Source organism: Pholcus phalangioides, unplaced genomic scaffold (genome assembly GCF_987345545.1).
Source record: "Pholcus phalangioides strain wild (caught in Gottingen) unplaced genomic scaffold, Ppha-v1.0 ptg000013l_1, whole genome shotgun sequence".
Lineage (NCBI taxonomy): Eukaryota > Metazoa > Arthropoda > Arachnida > Araneae > Pholcidae > Pholcus > Pholcus phalangioides.
The window spans coordinates 33,495,176-33,516,553 of record NW_028301606.1 but is presented as its reverse complement, the minus strand read 5'-3'; the positions used below and the strand labels follow the sequence as shown (position 1 = coordinate 33,516,553).

The window sequence follows — 21,378 nt, the reverse complement described above, 5'->3', positions numbered from 1 at the left end:
TTCGCAAGAAGTCCTAACCCACCCCCACCCCAAAAATTCAAGGACATATTATGCTAATGTCATGGATACACTATGTGTGTATTAGACAATGCATGTTCCCCATGCGAACGATCCTGAATGTCATACACCTGGGAGGTCCACAACTAGTTATGCCCAAAAGTAGAAAAACCAAACAGAAACGCACTGTGCAGAACCTCATCACATACTTATTATTTTAAGAGCGTCGGCCATTCTAAACATTCGTTTGGTAGCCTACAAGAACATCGTTCATAAGATAAGGATTGTTTTAAACTTGTGGAGTATTTCTTTGATTGTGAGAAATAGAGTAGAATTTCTTTAACTTTTGGAAAGCGTTCGTGTGCCACTCCTAATACCATGGTCTGCCATAAATAGAAGAATGTGTACGAGGGTGCGTGCGGCGGGTTGGCTACCTCTGCTCTAACGTATCAGTTTGCCTTCATTTGCCAGTAAATTCAACTAAATTACTTATTTGTTTCAGAAAAAAGAAATTAAAATTCGCTACTACTGATAGAAGTATGAAGGACACACACGCACACAATTATATATACATTCAGATTTTTTTTTTTCAATCAATTTTTTTAATGTATTTCAGTTTTTATTGTATAAATATATTTGAGATGCATAATATGTGAACGGGGAAGCATCACAATCCTCATTTTCGTGATGAATTACATATACATTATAGGATTCCTGATTGAATACAGAGAAGAAAAAAGCGAATGGATACAACATCGCTTACCCGTCGATACAACTCGGTACAATCTCCAGCCTCTCCGTTGCGGTACTCGTTATCAAGTACGGTTGATAAGCTATAATAAAGCTGGCAACAGTGAACCTTCAGATACAGTTCAAATGAAAACAGATGGGACAGGTAAATAAAATATCTTCTCTACTTTACTGACACACGAGTTAAAATATTTCAGGCAAAATCAATACTTCGAAAATTCAGTTACATTTTCAAGACTCTTAGCATAGACTGCTAGAATTATATCTTTCAAAGCTGAAAGTAACGCTTGGGGCTTAAAGCTATTTTTAAATTCAGAAAGTTGAGGCACAGGATGACAAATGAATATAAATATTTCATACGAAAGTATTGGAAAGTGTGGAAATTCTTTATCAAAGAAATTGAAATTCATAGAGTCGAAATATGCTGACGAGCAAAATTTTAATTAATTTCGCAAGTGAATCTGATATATAAATATCTTATCACACTTTTCAATGTCTCTAAGATGGTTGCTCTTCCTATCTTTTAAGAATATCCACGTTTTCGCTCAGAAAAAGAAATGTTGTAACTATTTACTTGTATAAATAATTTAAATAATGATGCAAAATTTTATCTATATTATAATTTATCGATCTTGAGGCCGATGACTCTCTAAGTCCTAGTTACCATATAATTTTACTCATTGTTATTTTCTGTATTTGAATGCATAATTTGGATGATAAAATTTGATTTCACAATAAATGACTAGGGAATATTTTATACATCGCCTTTCTAATTTTTATCTGCAGCATTATTTACGGCATCACGAATAGCGAAGAAATACTAATGTCACGCTGTTGGAGGCGCTTTGTCGTTCGGTAGGCTCGCTCACAACTAGAATATAGCAATTGTTAATTATTTACATGACTTAATTTAACATTTATACATCCATTATAACTTTAATAGCAGGAGCGTGCGGCAGACCTACGGAGAAGCCGAATGCAAAACAAACAATAAAGGTAGTCGGCTTTGACTACATAAAAATACACATGTTGCCACACTGACATAAATAATAATAATAATAAAAAGAATGATAATAAACAGTCGAAAAAGGGTCGCTACACTCAGTGAATCTTATAACGCATTGAAATTCAAATACAAAGGCCACAACAAAGAAAATGTCCAACGAGGTGACTGAAAAAAGATGTCCATAAAAATATGGATGTCAAATGTATATACAGTCATATTCCGTTTTAACGAATACCGTTAAAACGAAAATCTCGTTTTAACGAACATTTTTTTTAATCTCCAAAATAAGTTTAGATAAAACAATGCTAAGGTAACTTGGAATTCCTTTATAACGAAATTTCGTTTTAACGAAGTGATTCCTCCAGTCACTTGGTGTTCGTTATAATGAGATCCGACTGTATTATACAAAGACCACAACAAAGGATATTGGGCTACTGTATATTTGATATATTTTATGAATATACATTAACACACTAAGAGTTACAAAAAACCAATAATTATAATAAATTATAAATCATAGTTGCCATAAAATATTTTACGGTTTTCTCAGTGTTTTGATAGGTTCTCGATTTATTCCAATCTATTTATCGTAATCTTTCGATCACGTGTCGAAACGTGTCAATTGTGTGAATTCACGACCCCCAGAGGTAAGCTATTCCATTTATTCACAAGCCTGCTAGAGAAAAAACTCCTAAAACTTGTGTAAGTTGTCCTATACTCATAATTATATTTACTCATTATTATTTTTTCTATCGCTATGAATATATCCTAGTAACAAGTTATGAAACACCTTTCAAAAAGTGTTTACATGAAATCACAATTCATTTTCAATTTTTTATCTGTTTGTTATAATATTTTTCTTCTTTCCAGTATGTTTCTATACTTCCAGTATAATAGACCGATATCAGCACTTCTAGAACAAGAAACAAGCATTTCTCAGACATCACAAACACGCTACCTTAGGGTCCACATATTACACACAAAACGCCTTTCCAGCATGACCCAATTTGCTAGAAAATTTCCCCAAAATAATGTTCGCAAACTGCATACATGGTTCAGTTCAGCAGTGTCCTTCAGACCTTTTTACAGCAGTGGACTGGTGAAAAATGTGAGAAATTATTTGTTGAACCGTTATATATAAAAATACATAAATGTGAGAAATAATTTTTTGATAGGAAAAAAATATTGTGGGTCAGAAATAATATAAATACATATATATATAATTTACAGATACATACACTGACGGTAAAGACAGATATACAAACCAATGTATTTATAGGCGGCATAATATTTAATTAATCTAAAATTGCGTAGTGGTCATTTGAATTAGTCGGAATATTTCGTGAACTGGCGGGAAATTCTCAAATCCCGGCACCGCACTGGTCCACGGAAAAGCAGCTGAAGAACCCTGATTGTCATCCTTTTGTTAATAATATAATTTTATTAATAGTATCGCTAAGCTTTACCTGCCAACAAACCCATATTTATAAACTTGCAACATAGTTGAAGTGGATAAGAAAATTAAAACGAACCATACGTCAACTATACGTCATTTTTTTACCTTTTCATGCAGAAAATTCACTCCACAAATACGGAAGCATGATGACGTATTTTACCAATTCAATTCTTCAAAAAAATTTAAAACATACAATAAAACGTGTAAATGTTTTTCTATCATAATTTCGTCCATAAATTTTTATTTCAAGTGCTTTCCAAAATTACCTTCTCCGTATTCACAAATACCAAGGGATATACAACTGACAGAACTAATTAAAGAGAGGGTTTTGAATTAATTAATAAAGGTTTCATCAAACATTAATTTTTTTTCTTTACAGTTCTAAGACTCGAACATGATTAAAACGTAATATTGAAAAAAAAAACAATGGAACAATGGAAGGTAAAAGTAAAAAAAAATTAAAGTTTTCAAATTCCCCGATGTGTTTCAAAATTCAAGATTAATTAATCAAAGATGTGTGTTTATATATATAGATAAATAAAAAAATAAGTAAAATTCACTCATTTTTCCCTCTTTTGTATAGTGGAATTAATTTTTTTAAATATTTTTCCGATTTTTCAAATAATTATCTTTAGAATAATATGAAAGAAAAATGTTGTAATTTTCTTGCAATTTCTTCATAATATATGTTGTTTCATTCATTTTTCTTTTTCTACATTTATCCTCAACATTTTTCTTCCATTTATGCAAACATATTTTTTCTACCGCCTCGAATTTATTAATTATTTATGCTACAAATAGGAGGAAAAATTCAATTTAGAACGAAGCAATATTCAAAATTTCTCTTCGCTCGAATTGTTTTAATTCGTTGTTTTCCAGCACCAAGTAATTTGTTAATCTCGTTGGATTACTTCCGGTCGAAAAGATTGCGGCAATGTCGTTGCGTGTACTAACAAGCAACTGCCCGATGACGTGTGCGTGATTTCTAGATTGGGTCAGCAAGTTTTCTACAAGGAAAATTCTAGCACTGAAACCGTTAGAATCTCTCTCTCTCTCTCGGCAATTTCGTCACCCATCCGATTTTCCATTAAATTCACAACAGTTTTCCATCAAGTAGAGAGAGGTAGGGTGGAACCACCGTCAAGAGTTGAAAGCGCAGTGGTCTTTGACAGACTTTAGAGCCTTCCGTGCAAGCAAGCAACTGATGGTTTGTTGTGTGTGTGTACGTGTATCTGTTTGGGCTGGCTTTTGCAGTGTGTGTGTGTGTGTGCACGAGGAGGCGAAGTGTGAAGAGACTAGCGAATGTTGCCAACATTGCCCGTGAATGAACTCGTGAATTCGAAGAGCAAACTGCTAACACAGATGACACTGCGTGATGCTCAAGTAACGACCATGTCAGATTACAATGAAGCAGATTCCCAAAACACGCAAACGTTCGAGCGTGTGACGAGTTCATTCGCAGGCGTAGACAATCGCATTTGAACATGGAGCGAATAACTGACATTAAAGGTTTTAAATGGACTGGTCTCTCTGTGAAAACGTGCTTTTGCCCAACGAAATTATTTATTTCTCCTCTATTAAAAATAAATATTAAGGTTCACAGAGTTTTCCCCATTCACTATTTATATTTATTTATTTCCTCTCAAACGTGGTTATACATGTTTTATGAGATAGGAAAAAAAAGGAATTCTTTATGGGAAATAATAATAAAATTATCTCTCTCTCTCTCTCCTGCTTGATCAAAAAGCTATGGTGCAAGTGATAATACAACTAATTCCACTTTTTTGTATTGGGCAATTCTTGATGCATGTACAGACTCTCGGGTTCTACTATTGTTGCAGTTTATTCGATACCAAATGTGTGAGTGTGTTTTGCACATTTAATGGGGTTTTTTTCTGCTATTTTATTACAGCTCCTGTAGCTCCAGGCAAAGCGTCTTTTCTCTCAGTGAATTCGACGTTCGCCATGTTACACCTAGATTCTTGGTTGAGTGGCGGTTGCCCGATTTCATATTTCGTCGTCAAGTACAAATCACAGAAGAGTAGCGAATGGCTGTTGGTGTCGAACCACGTTCTTCCTGAAACTGGGAGGTTGCTGCTGTCAGACTTGACACCGAGCACTTGGTACAATTTAATGATGTCAGCGCAGAATGACGCAGGAACTACGGATGCAGAGTATGTGTTCGCGACGTTGACACCATTCGGTGGTGAGTATGATATCATTAAATATACAGTGGATGTATAGTGAAAATGGTTCGTATCATATAACACCATGCAGTTATACAGGGGACATTGCTAACTCCTCCAACCGCAAATTAATGGTGAACCCTAGATCCTAAAAGCATACTTCCGATTAGAAAAAAAAGTATTAAAAAACAAAAAAGAACGTGTGGACCTCAGATGCGTCATTAATATTGCAAGGGGTTGTATAGTTATTTAAATGAGAAATTTTTTTTTATACGAACATCTATATTTTATTCTTTTTTTAGACTACAGTATGACCATCTTATCTATGTCTCCGTATCGACGTTTCCGAAAAACGATGCTTATGTTCATGGTTAAATACGTAATACAGGAAAGCGAGTGTCGAATTTCGCCCGGCCCTACCTCAGTTGCTGAGTGGTGTCGATCATTATCATTTCAACTGTCCGCCTTAGCAGATAATTATTATTAAAAACTATTTATATAACAAAAAATGACTTTTTGTCGATGCATTTGTCTTAATATTCCTTACAATTTCATAGTATTTTATTTAACTCTTCACATTATTAATTAGTGAACAAACATATTTGTGTGTCAGGATTATTTTCGCGGGTTGAATGATATCTGAATTATTTTTTCAGAGGATCAATTACCAATGAATAACGGTGATGAAAGAAATATGAATACGGTCGACCGAATTGCTTTAATTAATGCAGACGTATGACTCTCAATCACACACAATCCAGTTACCTAATTATTTTCCTAATATATATGGTGTAACAGTCAGATTCACGTCCCACACTTTTGAAAATGATGAAGCATTTTATAAATTTGCTTGCAAACCATGTGCAATCCTCTTATGGATCAGATTGGTCTTTCAGACCGGATATTATGCACCCTCGGTTTGAAGATACACATTAGTTAGGTCACAGACACTATTATTTGCTATTCGCGGAAGAACCAAGCACTCGGGGTTACGACGGCCCCATTGTGTAGTTTACATTTCCTAATAGATTTCTAGTACTGATTTCTTTTCAAAATTTCTATTGGGATTTATATCTAGAAAACAATAAAGTGTTCACATATTTTCAGGAACCGTTCCTCCACTGACAACGCAAACGATTTCGGACAGAAGACTATTCAAGCATCTCAGTATCATTGTTCCCGTGGTATGTGCGGTGGTGATTGTAATAGTCGTGACGATAGTAGTGTGTGCACTTCATACAAGACGAAACCCTTCACACAGATCTGGAACGCATTATGATCAAGGAGGTGAGTAAAATACGCTCTGTGATAATTAATTAATTTGAAAGAGAACCCCATGAATATACGTCTTCACCAGGAAGTGACGATTTCAATATCCTCCTGGCTGTTTACGTCGAAATATCACGGCAGCCGCTATGACATACTATTTTACCCCACACTAACTTCGGTCATATATCGCTATACGGCGATTTCCAATCCGTGCAATTTGGTGGGGAATAAAGGCTCTATCTATCGGTGGTCGCCCCAGTTTGGGTAAGTAAAGAACATGTTTCTGATATTCGTGCACGGATTCGAAGGCGTCGACGTTGGCGGTAACCTTAATAGTGGAAGACGAGAATCTTACACAACTATGACATACTGGTACGCTTCTGCTGCTGAGTTTATATTAACGTCGAATCGGTATGATAAAGTTCAACTACAAAAAATTGTGATTGAACTGAAACAAGGGCACTTCACAAGCAATACGATACAATGGCTACAGACAACACGAAGGGCCATGGAGGGATGCATGTTAGGCATCAAAACTAGAGACAGAAAACTAATCACTTGGATAAGGAACCACACAAAGGTATATGATATCATGGAAAGAATCAAACGTTTGAAATAGAAATGGGCTGGACATATTGCTGGAGGACAAGAAAACAGACGGCCCACGAGTGTTCTGGATTGGTATCCCGTGATGTTAAACGTCCGAGAAAGCGTCCCCACGCAATGGATCGACGAGACCAGAAAACTGGCTTGTGTTAATTGGATGGCTAAAGTATCAAAGCATCAGACAGAGTAAAATGGACTGAAAATGGCTGATGATGATATGTTTTCATATAATAAGTAGCTTAATCACCTTAAAGTTATATACTGTACAAAAATTCCACATGCTTATCATATTTTCTATTTTTGGGATATCTTCTGATGCTGTATCTTAAGCAAATTCATGAATGAGGATTCCATCATATACTTAAATATGATAAATATGTGGGGGTGTATCCGCTCACAGGCTTTTTCCCCTTCACAAAGAAGCAGAAACAATAGTAACACACACACACACACACACACACACACACACACACACACACACACACACACACACACACACACACAGAGGTGGTCTTATAATCCAATGAAGACACCAGCTGTGCCTAAAGGAAAAATACTAGTGTCATTTCCTTTTCATAAGAAGAAGCCCATCTCATACTGTATACCACAAACTGGCTTATATTGAATTTAATGTTTTAATACTTTCACGATTACCTCCCCCCCCCCCCCCCCTTCAGTTAATCAAGGTTCTACTGTACAGTAGTAAGTGATTTGGAAATTACTCAGTTATACTAATACAAATACAACGCCACAACAGGTAAAATGCCCAACGAAGTGGCCGACAAAAAGATGCCCATAAAAATATGGATGTCATATATTTAAAAAAAAAACAGCAACCCCATTAAAAATGCAATTAACACAAATTCTAAACAATATATACACATGATAAAATATTATACAATGCCCATAAAGAATACTTATGGTTGTCTTATTCTAAGAATGTATAGCTTCTCGATTCACCCCAACCTGTTTATCGTATTTCTTTTTAAACGTGTCAATTGTGTTACAATTTACTACCTCCGGGGGTAAGTTATTACATTTATTAACAACCCTATTAGAGAAAAATTCCCTGCGACACCATAACCTTGCATTGTCCCTCACCAATCGAAACTGGTGAAATCGTAAAAGGTGATCATACTAGTGAATCGATAAAGCAGACGATTGGCGGTGTACTAAAAGTTCATGGTCCATCCTATCCATCCCATTGAAAATTTTGAACACTTCGATCATATCTCCTCGACACCTGCGTACATCCAATGTAAACATATTCAAAAAATGAAGTCTCTTCATAACTCAAGCCCTGTGTGCCAATAAGGACACGCGTAGCTCTTCTCTACACCCCTTCAACCAATTCTATGTCCCTCTGTAGGTATGGTCTCCAAAACCTTACAGCATACTCCAGCCCAGGACGAACTAATCCTCGAAAAAGTTGAATAATGACTTTAGGGGAATGCGAAGAGACCTTTTTGAAAATGAGACCAATGACACCTTTATTCGATTTTTTGACCGCCGCTGAACAATATTCAGAAAACCTAAGTCGCTCGTCAATGAGAATTCCCAAATCGGTGAGCCTAGTTGCATCCGGGAGAGTGACACCATTCAACTCGTAAGAGAACATATATATATGAGAGAATATATATATATATATAGTCCCCATCCAGCACATGGGGAATTTGCTCACACAATAAAAACGATACGATAGCCAGTCGGGGCAAAATAATAGCTTAATTAGCATGGCAAAATTTCATAATTCATGAAAACATCACAAAAAAAAAAAAAAAATATATATATATATATATATATATATATATATATATATATATCGGAACGACTTGAAAAATTGCATGATGACTCTTGAGGCAATAAAATTTTCTTTAGCGCAAGAAAAAAAAAAAAACGTTTAAATGTATAATTAGATGATGTTGCACTTAATTGCAGCGGTATAATCTATTTTGTGCAACCAAATTATTTCAGCATTTCAACAACATCAGTGTTTGGATAGTAGGGATGGAAAAATCCCAGGAGCCAGGTCGCCATGACCACTCGAAAGTCAGTTTTGGCATATAACATTTTAAACTGAAGAGCCAAAAAAACTGGTACAGACACGCGTATGCAAATAAAGAAATATAGAACCAATCAGAGTACGGCACTGCAGTCAGCAACGCCTATATAACACAACAAGTGTCTGGCATAGTTATTAGATCGTTTACTGCCGCTACAATGACAGGTTATCGAGATTTAAGTGAGTTTGAACGTGGTGTTATAGTCGGCGCACGAGAGATGGGACATAACATCTCCGAGGTAGCGATGAAATTTCGATTTTCACGTACGATCATTTTACGAGTGTACCGTGAATATCGGGAATCTGGTAAAAAATTAAATCGACGACATCGCTGTGGCCGGAAAAAGATCATGCAAGAACGGGACCAAAGACGACTGACGAGAATCATTAAACGTGACATATGTGCAACCCTTCCGCAAATTGCTGCAGATTTCAATGCTGGGCCATCAACAAGTGTCAGCGTGCGAACCATTCAACGAAACATCATCGATATGGGCTTTCGGAGCCGAAGGCTCACTCGGGTACCCTTGATGACTGCACGACACAAAGCTTTACGCCTCGCCTGGGCTCGACAACACCGACATTGGGCTGTTGAGGACTGGAAACACGTTGCCTGGTCTGACGAGTCTCGGTTCCAATTGTTTCGAGCTAATGGACATGTACGGGTATGGAGACAACCTCATCAATCCATGGACCCTACATATCAACAGGGGACTGTTCAAGCTTGTGGAGGCTCTGTGATGGTATGGGGCGTGTGCAGTTGGCGTGATATGGGACCCCTGATACGTCTAGATACGACTCTGACTGGTGACAGGTACGTAAGCATCCTGTCTGATCACCTGCACCCATTCATGCCCATTGTGCATTCCGACGGACTTGAACAATTTCAGCAGGATAATGCGACACCCCACACGTCCAGAATTGCTCCAAGAACACTCTTCTGACTTCAGACACTTCCGCTGGCCACCTAAATCCCCAGACACGAACATTATTGAACATATGTGGGATGCCTTGCAACGTGCTGTTCAGAAGAGATCTCCACCCCCTCTTACTCCTACACATTTATAGACAGCCCTGCAGGATTCATGGTGTCAATTACCTCCAGCACTACTTCAGACATTAGTCGAGTCCATGCCACGTCGTGTTGCGGCACTTCTGCGGGCTCGCGGGGGCCCTACACGATATTAGGCAGGTGAACCAGTTTTTTTGGCTCTTCAGTGTATATGTATTAATGCTAAAATGAAGTGTAAGTATGACACAACTTTTTTTTTGAATTCGCAATAATATGTCTTCCAACATAATGTTCGTAAAGTGCCGAAAAAAAAAAAATGTTTTATTTATTATTATTATAGGACTGTTTTTCTTGGGGGGAAAACTACTTCCGTCCTAACAATTTAGCTGACACCTAATTTTTTTTTATTTGTCCAGCCCTGAGGCATAGCATAATGTTTATCAAGATGCACATTACAACACCAGCAAAGCAGCTGCTGAAGAATCATTCTGACAGTAAAGGATGACTATTAGTAATCTATATGACTATGAAGTCAAGTCTATTAGTGCGTTACCTCAACGCTAATATAACTCTTGCAACTTTTAGCTTTGGAAATACCCAAAAATGTTATGTGTCGGATTGCAAACTTTAGTGAATTGAAAGGACATCCGCATCATTACCACGGCATCTGTTGTTGAACAAACATCTTTGCTCTTCCACCTCACCACCAGTACACGATTCACAACATATTTAACACTTCTTGTGTATGTAGTTTCTTTATATTACTCATTTTTGTGATGTTTTCATGAATTATGAAATTTTGCCATGCTAATTAAGCTATTATTTTGCCCCGACTGGCTATCGTATCGTTTTTATTGTGTGAGCAAATTCCCCATGTGCTGGATGGGGTCAGTGTCGTCTCATTTGACATTTTTAAGTATTTCTTCCCCTTCGCCATACAAAATTACATTGCCTCAGAAATATTCATCAATTTGCAAGTCATTCTGATCAGTGTTTCCTATTTTATAGTAATTTGAAATCAGAACATTAGTTATAACCATCCTGTATTATTGCTAATTAATCATTGCTAAATAATCTGCATTAGTTATGCTTCCATTAAACATATTGTATTTACCTAGTTTTTACACAGGTTTTTTTTTCAAAATAGCATTCTAATTAAACATATTGAAAGTAATTGGAGAAAACATCTTTATTTTAGGGTTAATAATAATGTTAACAATTTTCAAATCCAAAATATTACCTTGAGTTATGCCATAAAATAATTAAATTGAAAAAATTGGTATTTATTAACATGTAAGAAATATTTATGGATAAATTACTATGCGAATTTTGTTAATTATGTACATTAATAAACATTTCATTTTAATTAATTATGAGAAGTTTTAATGATTTTTTAAATAATTGCTATTGTAGAAGTTCTAATGATTTTTTAAAATAATTACTATTGTAGAAGTTTTGATGCTTTTTTTTTAAATAACTGTTATTGTTTTCAATGTGAATGATATTTAAACCAAAAATCAGTTTTTTTATAAACCCTGAAAATAGCACAAATTCCATATAAGTTATGTACGTGTATGAAAACTACATCTTAATTAGGATATTCTGAATACTGAGTAATACCGTGCATAATATGCCCCATTAAAATCCATAAAGCTATAAAACGGCTCGCTCTAAACAGAAAAGCTTTTTAAAGGATATTAAAATAAATATTCATAATTAACAATACATGTGTGTGTATGTGTTGAATATGAATATTTACTTTATATATATGATGATTTTATTATTTAAATTTTAGTATGTACTTTCTTCTTCCTTCCCATGTGTAAATACATTAATTGAAATGAACTAAATATTATTCTGTTCCATAATAAGATTACAACTCTAACTTATTATATTCTTCCATAAAGTACATAATTACTTTATAGATGAATTTATTTTAAAAGTATTTATATTAATTATGTAAGGATATACGTTATCGGGGAAAAAATGAAACGGACTTTTTTTGGATCATAGCATGCTGTATAGAATTGAAGTTCTTTTCTCTCTCTCTCTCTCTCTCGTCAGTATTATAATTCCATAACATTCTGAACAATTTTTTTCTCTCTTTTATTATCGGCTTTGCTTTTTGATGAATTATGTGTATATGCCTATACATACAAAATCTCATTTCCTTTGATTAGTAATTTCGTATTTCATCCTCGTTCTTCCGAGACAGAAATGAGAAAAAAATGCTAAAAATTAATGAATTTCATGTTTGTTAAAATGAATGGAAATTATGCAATGTCTGAAGAAAAGAAAATCATGTTTGAATATATTTAGTGTATTTTTATTGTTTTTAAACAAACTTTATTTGGCGAAATTTTTTGAATGTTTTTTTTTTCTCCCCCTCCATAATCCACTATTAAAAAAATGTTTTCTGCATAAAATTTCTTACAGAGCATACATAACAATGTTATAACTGCTTGTTCAACTTTTCGTTCATGCATTAATGCATGGTGATTATCGCTTGCGAAACGTTACTTTATTGAAATCTGTGAAAAAAAGAAACTTTCACCAACTATAATAGAGAAGAGGGGGGCGGGTAGAGTATACGTATCGATTAATGCTAATGCGTATTCCAGTAGCCATGAATTTATTCTAGTAGCGATAAACTCTTGAAAATTTCTATGAAAAAAATATGCATTATCAGATTGGGGTTTTTGTTTTCCATGGATATTATTTAGGTTAAACCTTTATACGTGCTTGCATAATCGTTTCAAAATACGATGTATCGGGAAATGTCTATATGCATCAGGATAAAATTGACACTGTGTCTTAGTATGATAATTTTAAGGAAGTAGGCTGATTCAATTCATTCAAGTGAAAGTGCTAGTTGCATATTTTCAATGATTTTCAATACATCTCACGTTCTGTTTGACTAGGCGTTCAAAACGTTCTTGATTCATGATTCTGGTAACTTCCAATAGTTAAAATAGAGTAGCTTGAATTATACTCTGGAATAAATGAGAGGAAAAAGTAGACACATACGACAGCCCTTCTAGGAAAAACTGAGAGCAGTTTACTGTTCAGAATTATAATACTTCTCTTGCGAAATTATAATATTTCAGCTACTTTTTTTCTGTCATGTCAGTTATCCACTGATTCATGATTATACTTCCTGCCACCCTAGTGGGTTTAAGGACTGCTGTTTTTATTACTGTTATCCTGATAATTGCTTTCTTACATGCTGTGGATTTACTTTGTACATCAGTATATGCAAATTTTTTTGCCAATACGCGAGCCGGTCTCTCATCTAAAAAGTCTCTCCACAGAGCTCAGATAAACCTACAGAACATAACATTTACCATTTTTACTTCAAAATGTGGAAGGCAGATGACAACATCAGCAAGAACACAAAACAAACTAAAATATGGTCGTAACATAAAGACGTCAGTATCTCATATGCGCTCAGAGCACACATTCCTCCACATACCAATTCGTTAGAAATTCTGTAGAGTAATGTGTACGAGGTGCATGTACAGATAAGATTTAAAACAATGTCCTTGTTCTAATTTTTTTTATGTTATGGTGCACAATTTTGTATCAGTATATGCAAAATATCATGCCATCGTTTACCTAAACTGATAGTTACCTTTTTCTCCGAACCACAAAATATTAGCGCGCCAGCGCGTTTCGAAACGGCCGCTCCGCAAACGTTAAAACGACATTCCTGTTGAAATTTATCGTGAGAAAACGAACACCATGCATTTCGTTTGCGTTTTACGTTAGACCATTCATTCCTTCATGGCAATGTTTGTATTGGTTACTATCACATCTTAAAGTTGTTCCCATCTTTTCTGAATCACCCTGTATATATACAGGCGGGAGTGAACATGTTCTGCTAAATGAAAGAGGGGATAGACGAGCCCAAGTGAAACATGGATCACCCTCTACTATCGCTGTCATATCTCGAGCTGTTTTCCAGTTATGTTGGAGAATCGATTACTGAGGAAAAAAATGTATCAAGTCTGATAAAATATAAATATATGATGTTTCTTAAGAGATCTACAAGCAGATACTGTACGTATTTGAAAAGAATAGAAAAATCCTATAAGGGGTGACCCAAATTTTATTGAAATATTTGTATTTGATGGCGAACTTCAAGCATTGAGAGATTGGTGTGTGGAAAAATGGAATTGTCGCCAAAACTTAAAATTACTTCGACGATTGCTGATATCAGTCATTTTTTGCAAACAAAAGACTGAATTTCTGCCGAACTAGATCATCGATATGGTTTTTCCGAAAGCTGGTACAATGGAAAAGTTTTTGATAAATTTGACCGATTATAGCTCTAAAAGAGTTTGCGTAATTGGCGATTGAAAATTTTGGAGGCGATTCGATTTGGGACTTCGCCGTTCTATCAACACTTAGCCCGCCATTAAATCCAGATATTTCAATGACATTGAGTTCATCTTATAGATTTTCCTCTCCCAAATATACATATACTTAATTTGCGTGTAGGACTCCGAGAAACTCCATAAATTTGGATTTTTTTCCAGACTTGATGTATTTTTTTAAAATCTATAATCTATTATCTCCACCATAACTCGAAAATGGTTCGAGTTATAATAGGGTTGATTATACTGTTTCATAATCCACACACTTCGGCTCGTCTATTACCTTCTTTTATTTAACAAAACATGCCATGTTCACCATGTATATGCGCACGTCATGAATGTGGTGGAAAAAATACATGCCGATCGAAATTTTTACCCACCTTGGGCATGTCGAGAAATATTTCCAGCCCTGACAGTCAATTATTGAATTATTATGACATTCTTCCTGGCACACAATCCCCTCACAAGCACTATACGCTTATTGTCTTCCACCAATATGCTCAAGAAGTAGCTGAAATCCAAATATAAGGCATAATGTTAAATTGGGCTTTCTAACTTGAGCATATCATGAACCGTGTCTGCAAGTGTTTGGATTATATATATATATATATAACTTCAAAATTGGCCATTTCGCGAAATCGCCAGTATTCACTGGCCAGAGTCCGATAACAGGAAACGATTCGAAATCATATCAAGTTGACGTATTTTTTCGTGATGCGCAAGTTAGTTATGACAGCACATCAAACCGAAGTGAAAATGCTGTAATGTTTTTTTTTATTTGCAGAAAAAAATTATGTGTTTATGTAATTACTCTTTTATAGCTTTTTCTCTCAAATTTCTCTTTTTTTCACCACATGGATCTAATACAATACAGCTGCTTTGATTAGACATGTATCATACCTTGCGATAAGAAAAAAGATTTTTCCTACCAGACCATTTTACATCAGTACATCTAGCTTTGGAAAGGGATCCCCGGCCACTTCACGAAATGGCCGGCAAAAGTCGGAATCAATTCTGCGATTCCTGGCTAAAATTCCTGGTCGCTACGTGAAATGGCCGGCCCGTCACGCTTTGGTCGCAATTCGGGCGTTTTCAATAACACATAAAACATGTGCTTCATGTGTATTGTCGATTAAATGCATAGCATAAGCTACTTCTTTCTCCAACTTCCTGTTTTTTTTTTAAATATACTTTTATATACTGCACCTAACTCTACGTAAAAACCTGATTGCTTTCTCATTAGTAAACTGTTGTAATGAAATGTTATCTTTAGTTTTATTTTGATGATACGATAAGGGGTCTGTGTCGTATATTTATTTTTTGCTTGTACTCATGCTATTCTTATCCGTTTTATGGAATTCGTGTATTTCGTCTTCGTTTCGTCCCGTCCGAAAATTATACTGGTTACATAATAAAACAACTTCAATTAATAAAGTACAACCTCACAAAAATATTCGCTTGAACACATCCCTCATATTCCCAAATTATATGATAGAATTAACAAAACATATTACCCAAGCGAACGTGAAAATCTTCAGCTTAAAATCTCGTGACAATTTTGACAAAAAATTCAATTTGTCACTAAATGATGAGACATTATTGTGCATTCATTTACATAAATATCATTCGAGAGCATATATTCATTTTGATCATTAATTATTCACTTTGAGCATGAAAATAATTTGGAAGGAAAATTTTAAAATTGTAACAATAAAAGAAAAACAATTCAATGATTGAATATCTTTTTACATTTGTTATATTAATCAATGTTTATTTACATTTTTAGTTAATTTTTTTGTATATGCAATAATTTTTTCACATTTCATCTCCAAAAAAAAATGTATATATACTTTGATTAAAAGAGAAATACTCGTAAAATCTTTGTCTTCCAGGCCAAATTCCTGTTATTTAATTAATTACATCATTAAGAGTAAGTATAATGTATACAAATATTTGAAAAGTAAAAGAGAAAAAAATATACCTCGAACTATTTTTCTTCATTTTGATCAGAACAAACATTTTTTTTATTCGTTAAAAATTCCTTTTGGTACAATTTCTCCTCTCAATACCCTGGAGGGCGTGGAGAGGTATTCATGTTCAGTTTCAAAGATGAACTCTTCGTTCTCTTTCTCCTCTCTCTGCCTTGTTTTCCCCTCCTTGTCTCGAACTAAGTGAAACATTGCTCTTGCAGCATCTGTTTTCTTGAAACAGCGGAATTAATTATTTAGCCTCCGGCCATTTTATATCATTCGATAGACTTTTGCACTACTCCCAATCTTTTCGAAATTTCTCATGGGCATTCGATGAAGATATAAATTTTATATAATTAGTGAATAATTAAATAGATACCTGTATTTTGAGGATTAATCATAAATATTTCAATCTTAGTGAAATATTTTCATTTGATCTCGAATTTAGAGATATTTTTGAATTATTCAAATGATGCTTAGCTGATGTAGGCATAATATATGCTTATATATGCATGTATATTGTATAAGTCTCGGATTAGCTGGTTTTAGTTTATTGGGAAATTTAATTTTATATTTCCGTTCTATATAGATTTTTCTACATAGAAATATATTTTAAGTTCTGATTTTCTCTTCAACGTTTTTTCCTGCATAATTCATTCACTGATTTGCATTAGATAGGATGCAATATAAATAACTACGCTCTCTTTGTAAAATTCAACTTTTTTCTTAGAAAAAAAATATTTATTCAGATTTGGGAACAGATACAAGAATTCCACTACCACCACTCACACAACTCCATATATTTTTCCTATTATATCTATATTCTTTCTCTAACAACATGACAACAGTTTTCCCTCACCCGTACCAGCAGTGCAATTCGAATTAATTTCCCGCATCCAAATGAGTAATACTTTGTCTGTTTCTTGAAAACTCATTTTTTTGCAATTAATTACATTAATTACACTGCTCAACACTCGTTTCATTGCTGAAGATATTTCAGTAATTTTAGAGTGCTGATTTCGAATATTGCATTGATTTTGTCAAATTGACTGAAGTTTTCGATATAAAGTGAAAATTAAATTTCAATAATAATGCATAACCAGTATAGAAATCACATTGACGTTGTGCGAAATATAAATTAGTAATTAACTTAAGATCAATACATATAAAACAATGATGCCTATTGATGTATATAAATTATATAAAGTGAATAAAATAAGGAAATAAATAAAAAACTGAAAGTTAAAATTCGACGCAAAAATTAGTGACAACAGACTAATTACATTAGAATGTCGAGGATATTCATTACCTCAAACACTGGAGCTAATTCAGCAAAACCAACACCAGTTTTAATATCACCGACCCCAATGTAACCTTGAAGGAGTTAAAACTTCCTTTGTAAGAGCCAATACGCTAAACGATCATTCAAAGCGGTGAATTAGGTCCTCACAAGGAGATAGCGTATATTCTACATACTTTACAACCAATTTGATTCCATTGCAAGTGAAAATTATCAACTGAATCTTTTTATTATTCTGTAAAATAAGAACTTTAAGAAATATCGACAGAGTGGTGTTTTTTTAAACGAAATAAGCTCAGATCTGGTAATAACTTAAATATGTGAGGATGTCATGCGCGCAGAACACACATTCCGCCACATACGAATTCGTTAGAAATTCTGTAGAGATAGATGTAAAAAAAAAGACAATGTTTTAATTTTTTTTATGTTATGGCACACATTTTGCATCAGTATATGGAAAATATCATTCTATCGTTTACCTAAACTATAATACAGTTTTCCTTATATCCGTACCACAAAACATATACGTATGTATGCAATATATACGAAGGTGGTGGTGAACATGTTCTGCCAAATGAAAGACGGGATAGACGAGCCCAAGTGGAACATAAAACTGCAGTATTTTAAAATTTTTGTACAAAATTTCATTCAATTTATTTGTCATGGTATAACTTTATTTGTCATGATATAACTGTATCATATGCGGTGTAATGCGACTTTTAACAGTAGAACTGTTCTTGTGAGTGGCATTTCTCTATTTAATTGGAAGATGACTCTGTTATAGTTTTGGACACAAAAATATAAAGATCGTCGAGGTGTATCACCTACCGCTACTCAACAGTAATGCACCTCGCACATATTCCCTGCGGAATTTCTAATAAATCGGTACATACAAGTATTGTATGATCGGCGTGTGTGTGTGTGTGGTCTTATCACACAAGTTAGGTGATATATCTCATAAATGCCAGTGAGAAATTAATGAACCTAAACATATTGACCCGTGTAAAAATGGAAACTTTTTTAGCGTTAGCTCGGAATACTCAGTGATCATTAGATTTCGCTTTCAATTTTACAATTTGGAATAGTACGTTCACAAATAGTACTTCCACAAAACATTTGAAAATTGATTTTCATAGAAATTATAATAATTTATATCATTAAATTTCAAACATTTCCAGTGATGACCAATCCAAATATCTTCTGAAAATATATGTTATTCACTGTCAAGAAGATTTCCCTTCACTTTTATCTGAAAATGTGATATCCAATTAAAATATATAATCATCCATACATTTCAGTTTCCAAAGTAGGAAATTATTTTTTGTGAGAAATATTAATCATAAATAATATCGTCATTCGCAAACAATTCCTTAGTTTTCCTTCGATTTTTGTTTTCACATCCCTGATGCTTTGTAAGTTTCAACTACGTAGGGTAAATCAATCGATCAGGGAATAACATTTGTTTTTAGTCCTCACGTGACCTCTTGATCAAATATTATAATTGGATGCCTTGTTTGCAGCAACACGATTTCGAATCTATCTCGTAGTTATACATCGTACATATACATCGGATTTATTGCTGCTAATTGGGGTATTAAAATACTATTTCCTCGAAGGCGAAAGAGATTTGATCTTCACTTAACGCTTGAAAATAATTAAAACGATAAGCCCTAAGAAATGGAATAAATTAAAGAGAAAAAGAAAGATAACTAAATGAAGCATCATCAAAAATATTACTGTTTGACGTTAATTAACATTCTAGGCATTAAAGATTGTGTTTCATTTCTAGCAAATTTGCATTAACAACAGCGTTTGTTCTTTACTTTCCGTTTTGGAGAACATTCCCAGAGGTATATCTCGATACTTTTGTTAACGAGAAAGAAAACCCAGCAGAAAATAATTTGAGAATATTTTTTTCGTTTTCCCTCTTCGTTTGGAACATATTAGGTAATTGCTATCTTTGCAAAAATATTTGTGAATATACCAAAGGTTTTTGATAAGATATATATGATAAATAAAGAAAAAACATTGCGACGGAACAAAATATTGTATTCCTATTCAGAGAAATACGTTCATTGAAAAATTATGTACGGAACAAATAAACATTAATGATCAGAATATTTCGCCCCATGCATTCATTTCACTATTTGATCCTTGAAAACTTATTTGAAAACGTTGACGATTGTTTTTTTTTCGTATTTATAAGTTTGATTCAACGTTAGATCGACGTATGTATGTGCAGGTTGAGCACAACTTGCTGATTTCTTCCGGCTGTAACTTATTCGTAACTCAATCGATTCAAATAATGCTGATGTTCATTATAACGACTCCTCATTTCACTAGAAACGGGCGTTATGTCGATCTCTTGAAAGAAAATAGATTCTTAATCATATTTCGACAAAGTGAAAAATTATATTATATGATAAAATAAATAATGTTTTGCTTTTTATAAATTATAATAGCAGTTGAAGTGAAATGCATCAGGTTATAAAACAGTAATAAAATTGTACTAAACAATCACATAGAATCAGCTATGTAGCGAATTCTCTAATGTCAAGGTCAAACACAATTTTGACTAAAAAAAAACATTCCGTACATTTCTTTGCAAAGGAATGGGGGTGGGTGGTTGAGCTGTGTTCGGACATGGTATCGGGTTAAATGTTACTTTTAGGTCATTATATTGAATTGGAAATAACATGTATGAATAAGAAAAAATTGGGCCTGACCCGTACCGGCCGCTATACTTTTACGATCGCAATAACGCACAGTCAAGCTAGTTTTTACTACAAAACCATTCATATACTTTATATAAACATCTATGAGAAATTTTGATTTAAATACTGATGAGCATGACAGCGTATATATGCGTACCGATATGGTTCATTTATGTATATATTTTATACAAAATTATATCGTGTGAATTAAGAAGCAGTAGCTATTGTATTTTAACACAAAAACAATGAACAAAGAAGAGCTCTGCGCACGGGTATATCAGAGCTAGAATAACTTGAGAGAACTCCAAAACGAAATAAGCAGAATCGCACATATTTTTTCATTAAATATATTCACCACATAATTACCGATAAAATAATTCAGGTTATTTGATTTATAGTGAATATAAATTAAATCATCAGAACGAACTTCACTTTTAATTGCTGTAATTACTTCAATCGGCGTCTTTTAAATTGCGTTATTTACATCCAAGAACAGAATTCGAACAACACCACAGAGATATGGGAAATATCCCAGCTGGACTTTAAATTCATTCTGAGAATCTTTTATTACTCGAATCAAGTCTATTAGCGGAGATTATTTCATTGCAATCATTATGTGTAATAATCATCAATTTTAATCTTAGCGCTGCTATAATCCTGGTAATCAACTTGAA

The 21,378-nt window shown here is 34.1% G+C and overlaps 1 protein-coding gene across 3 annotated transcripts in view; it reads left to right on the top strand.

The window, feature by feature from the left end:
* Positions 1-21,378, top strand: part of LOC149078981 (cell adhesion molecule Dscam1-like) — a 265,953-nt gene that overhangs the window by 223,217 nt on the left and 21,358 nt on the right. For all 3 annotated transcript variants that reach the window (XM_089241228.1, XM_089241230.1, XM_089241229.1), the window contains exons 20-22: positions 707-892; positions 5,122-5,415; positions 6,503-6,682. In XM_089241228.1, coding sequence (XP_089097354.1) covers positions 707-892; positions 5,122-5,415; positions 6,503-6,682 — 660 coding nt within the window. The remainder of the gene's footprint in view (positions 1-706; positions 893-5,121; positions 5,416-6,502; positions 6,683-21,378) is intronic.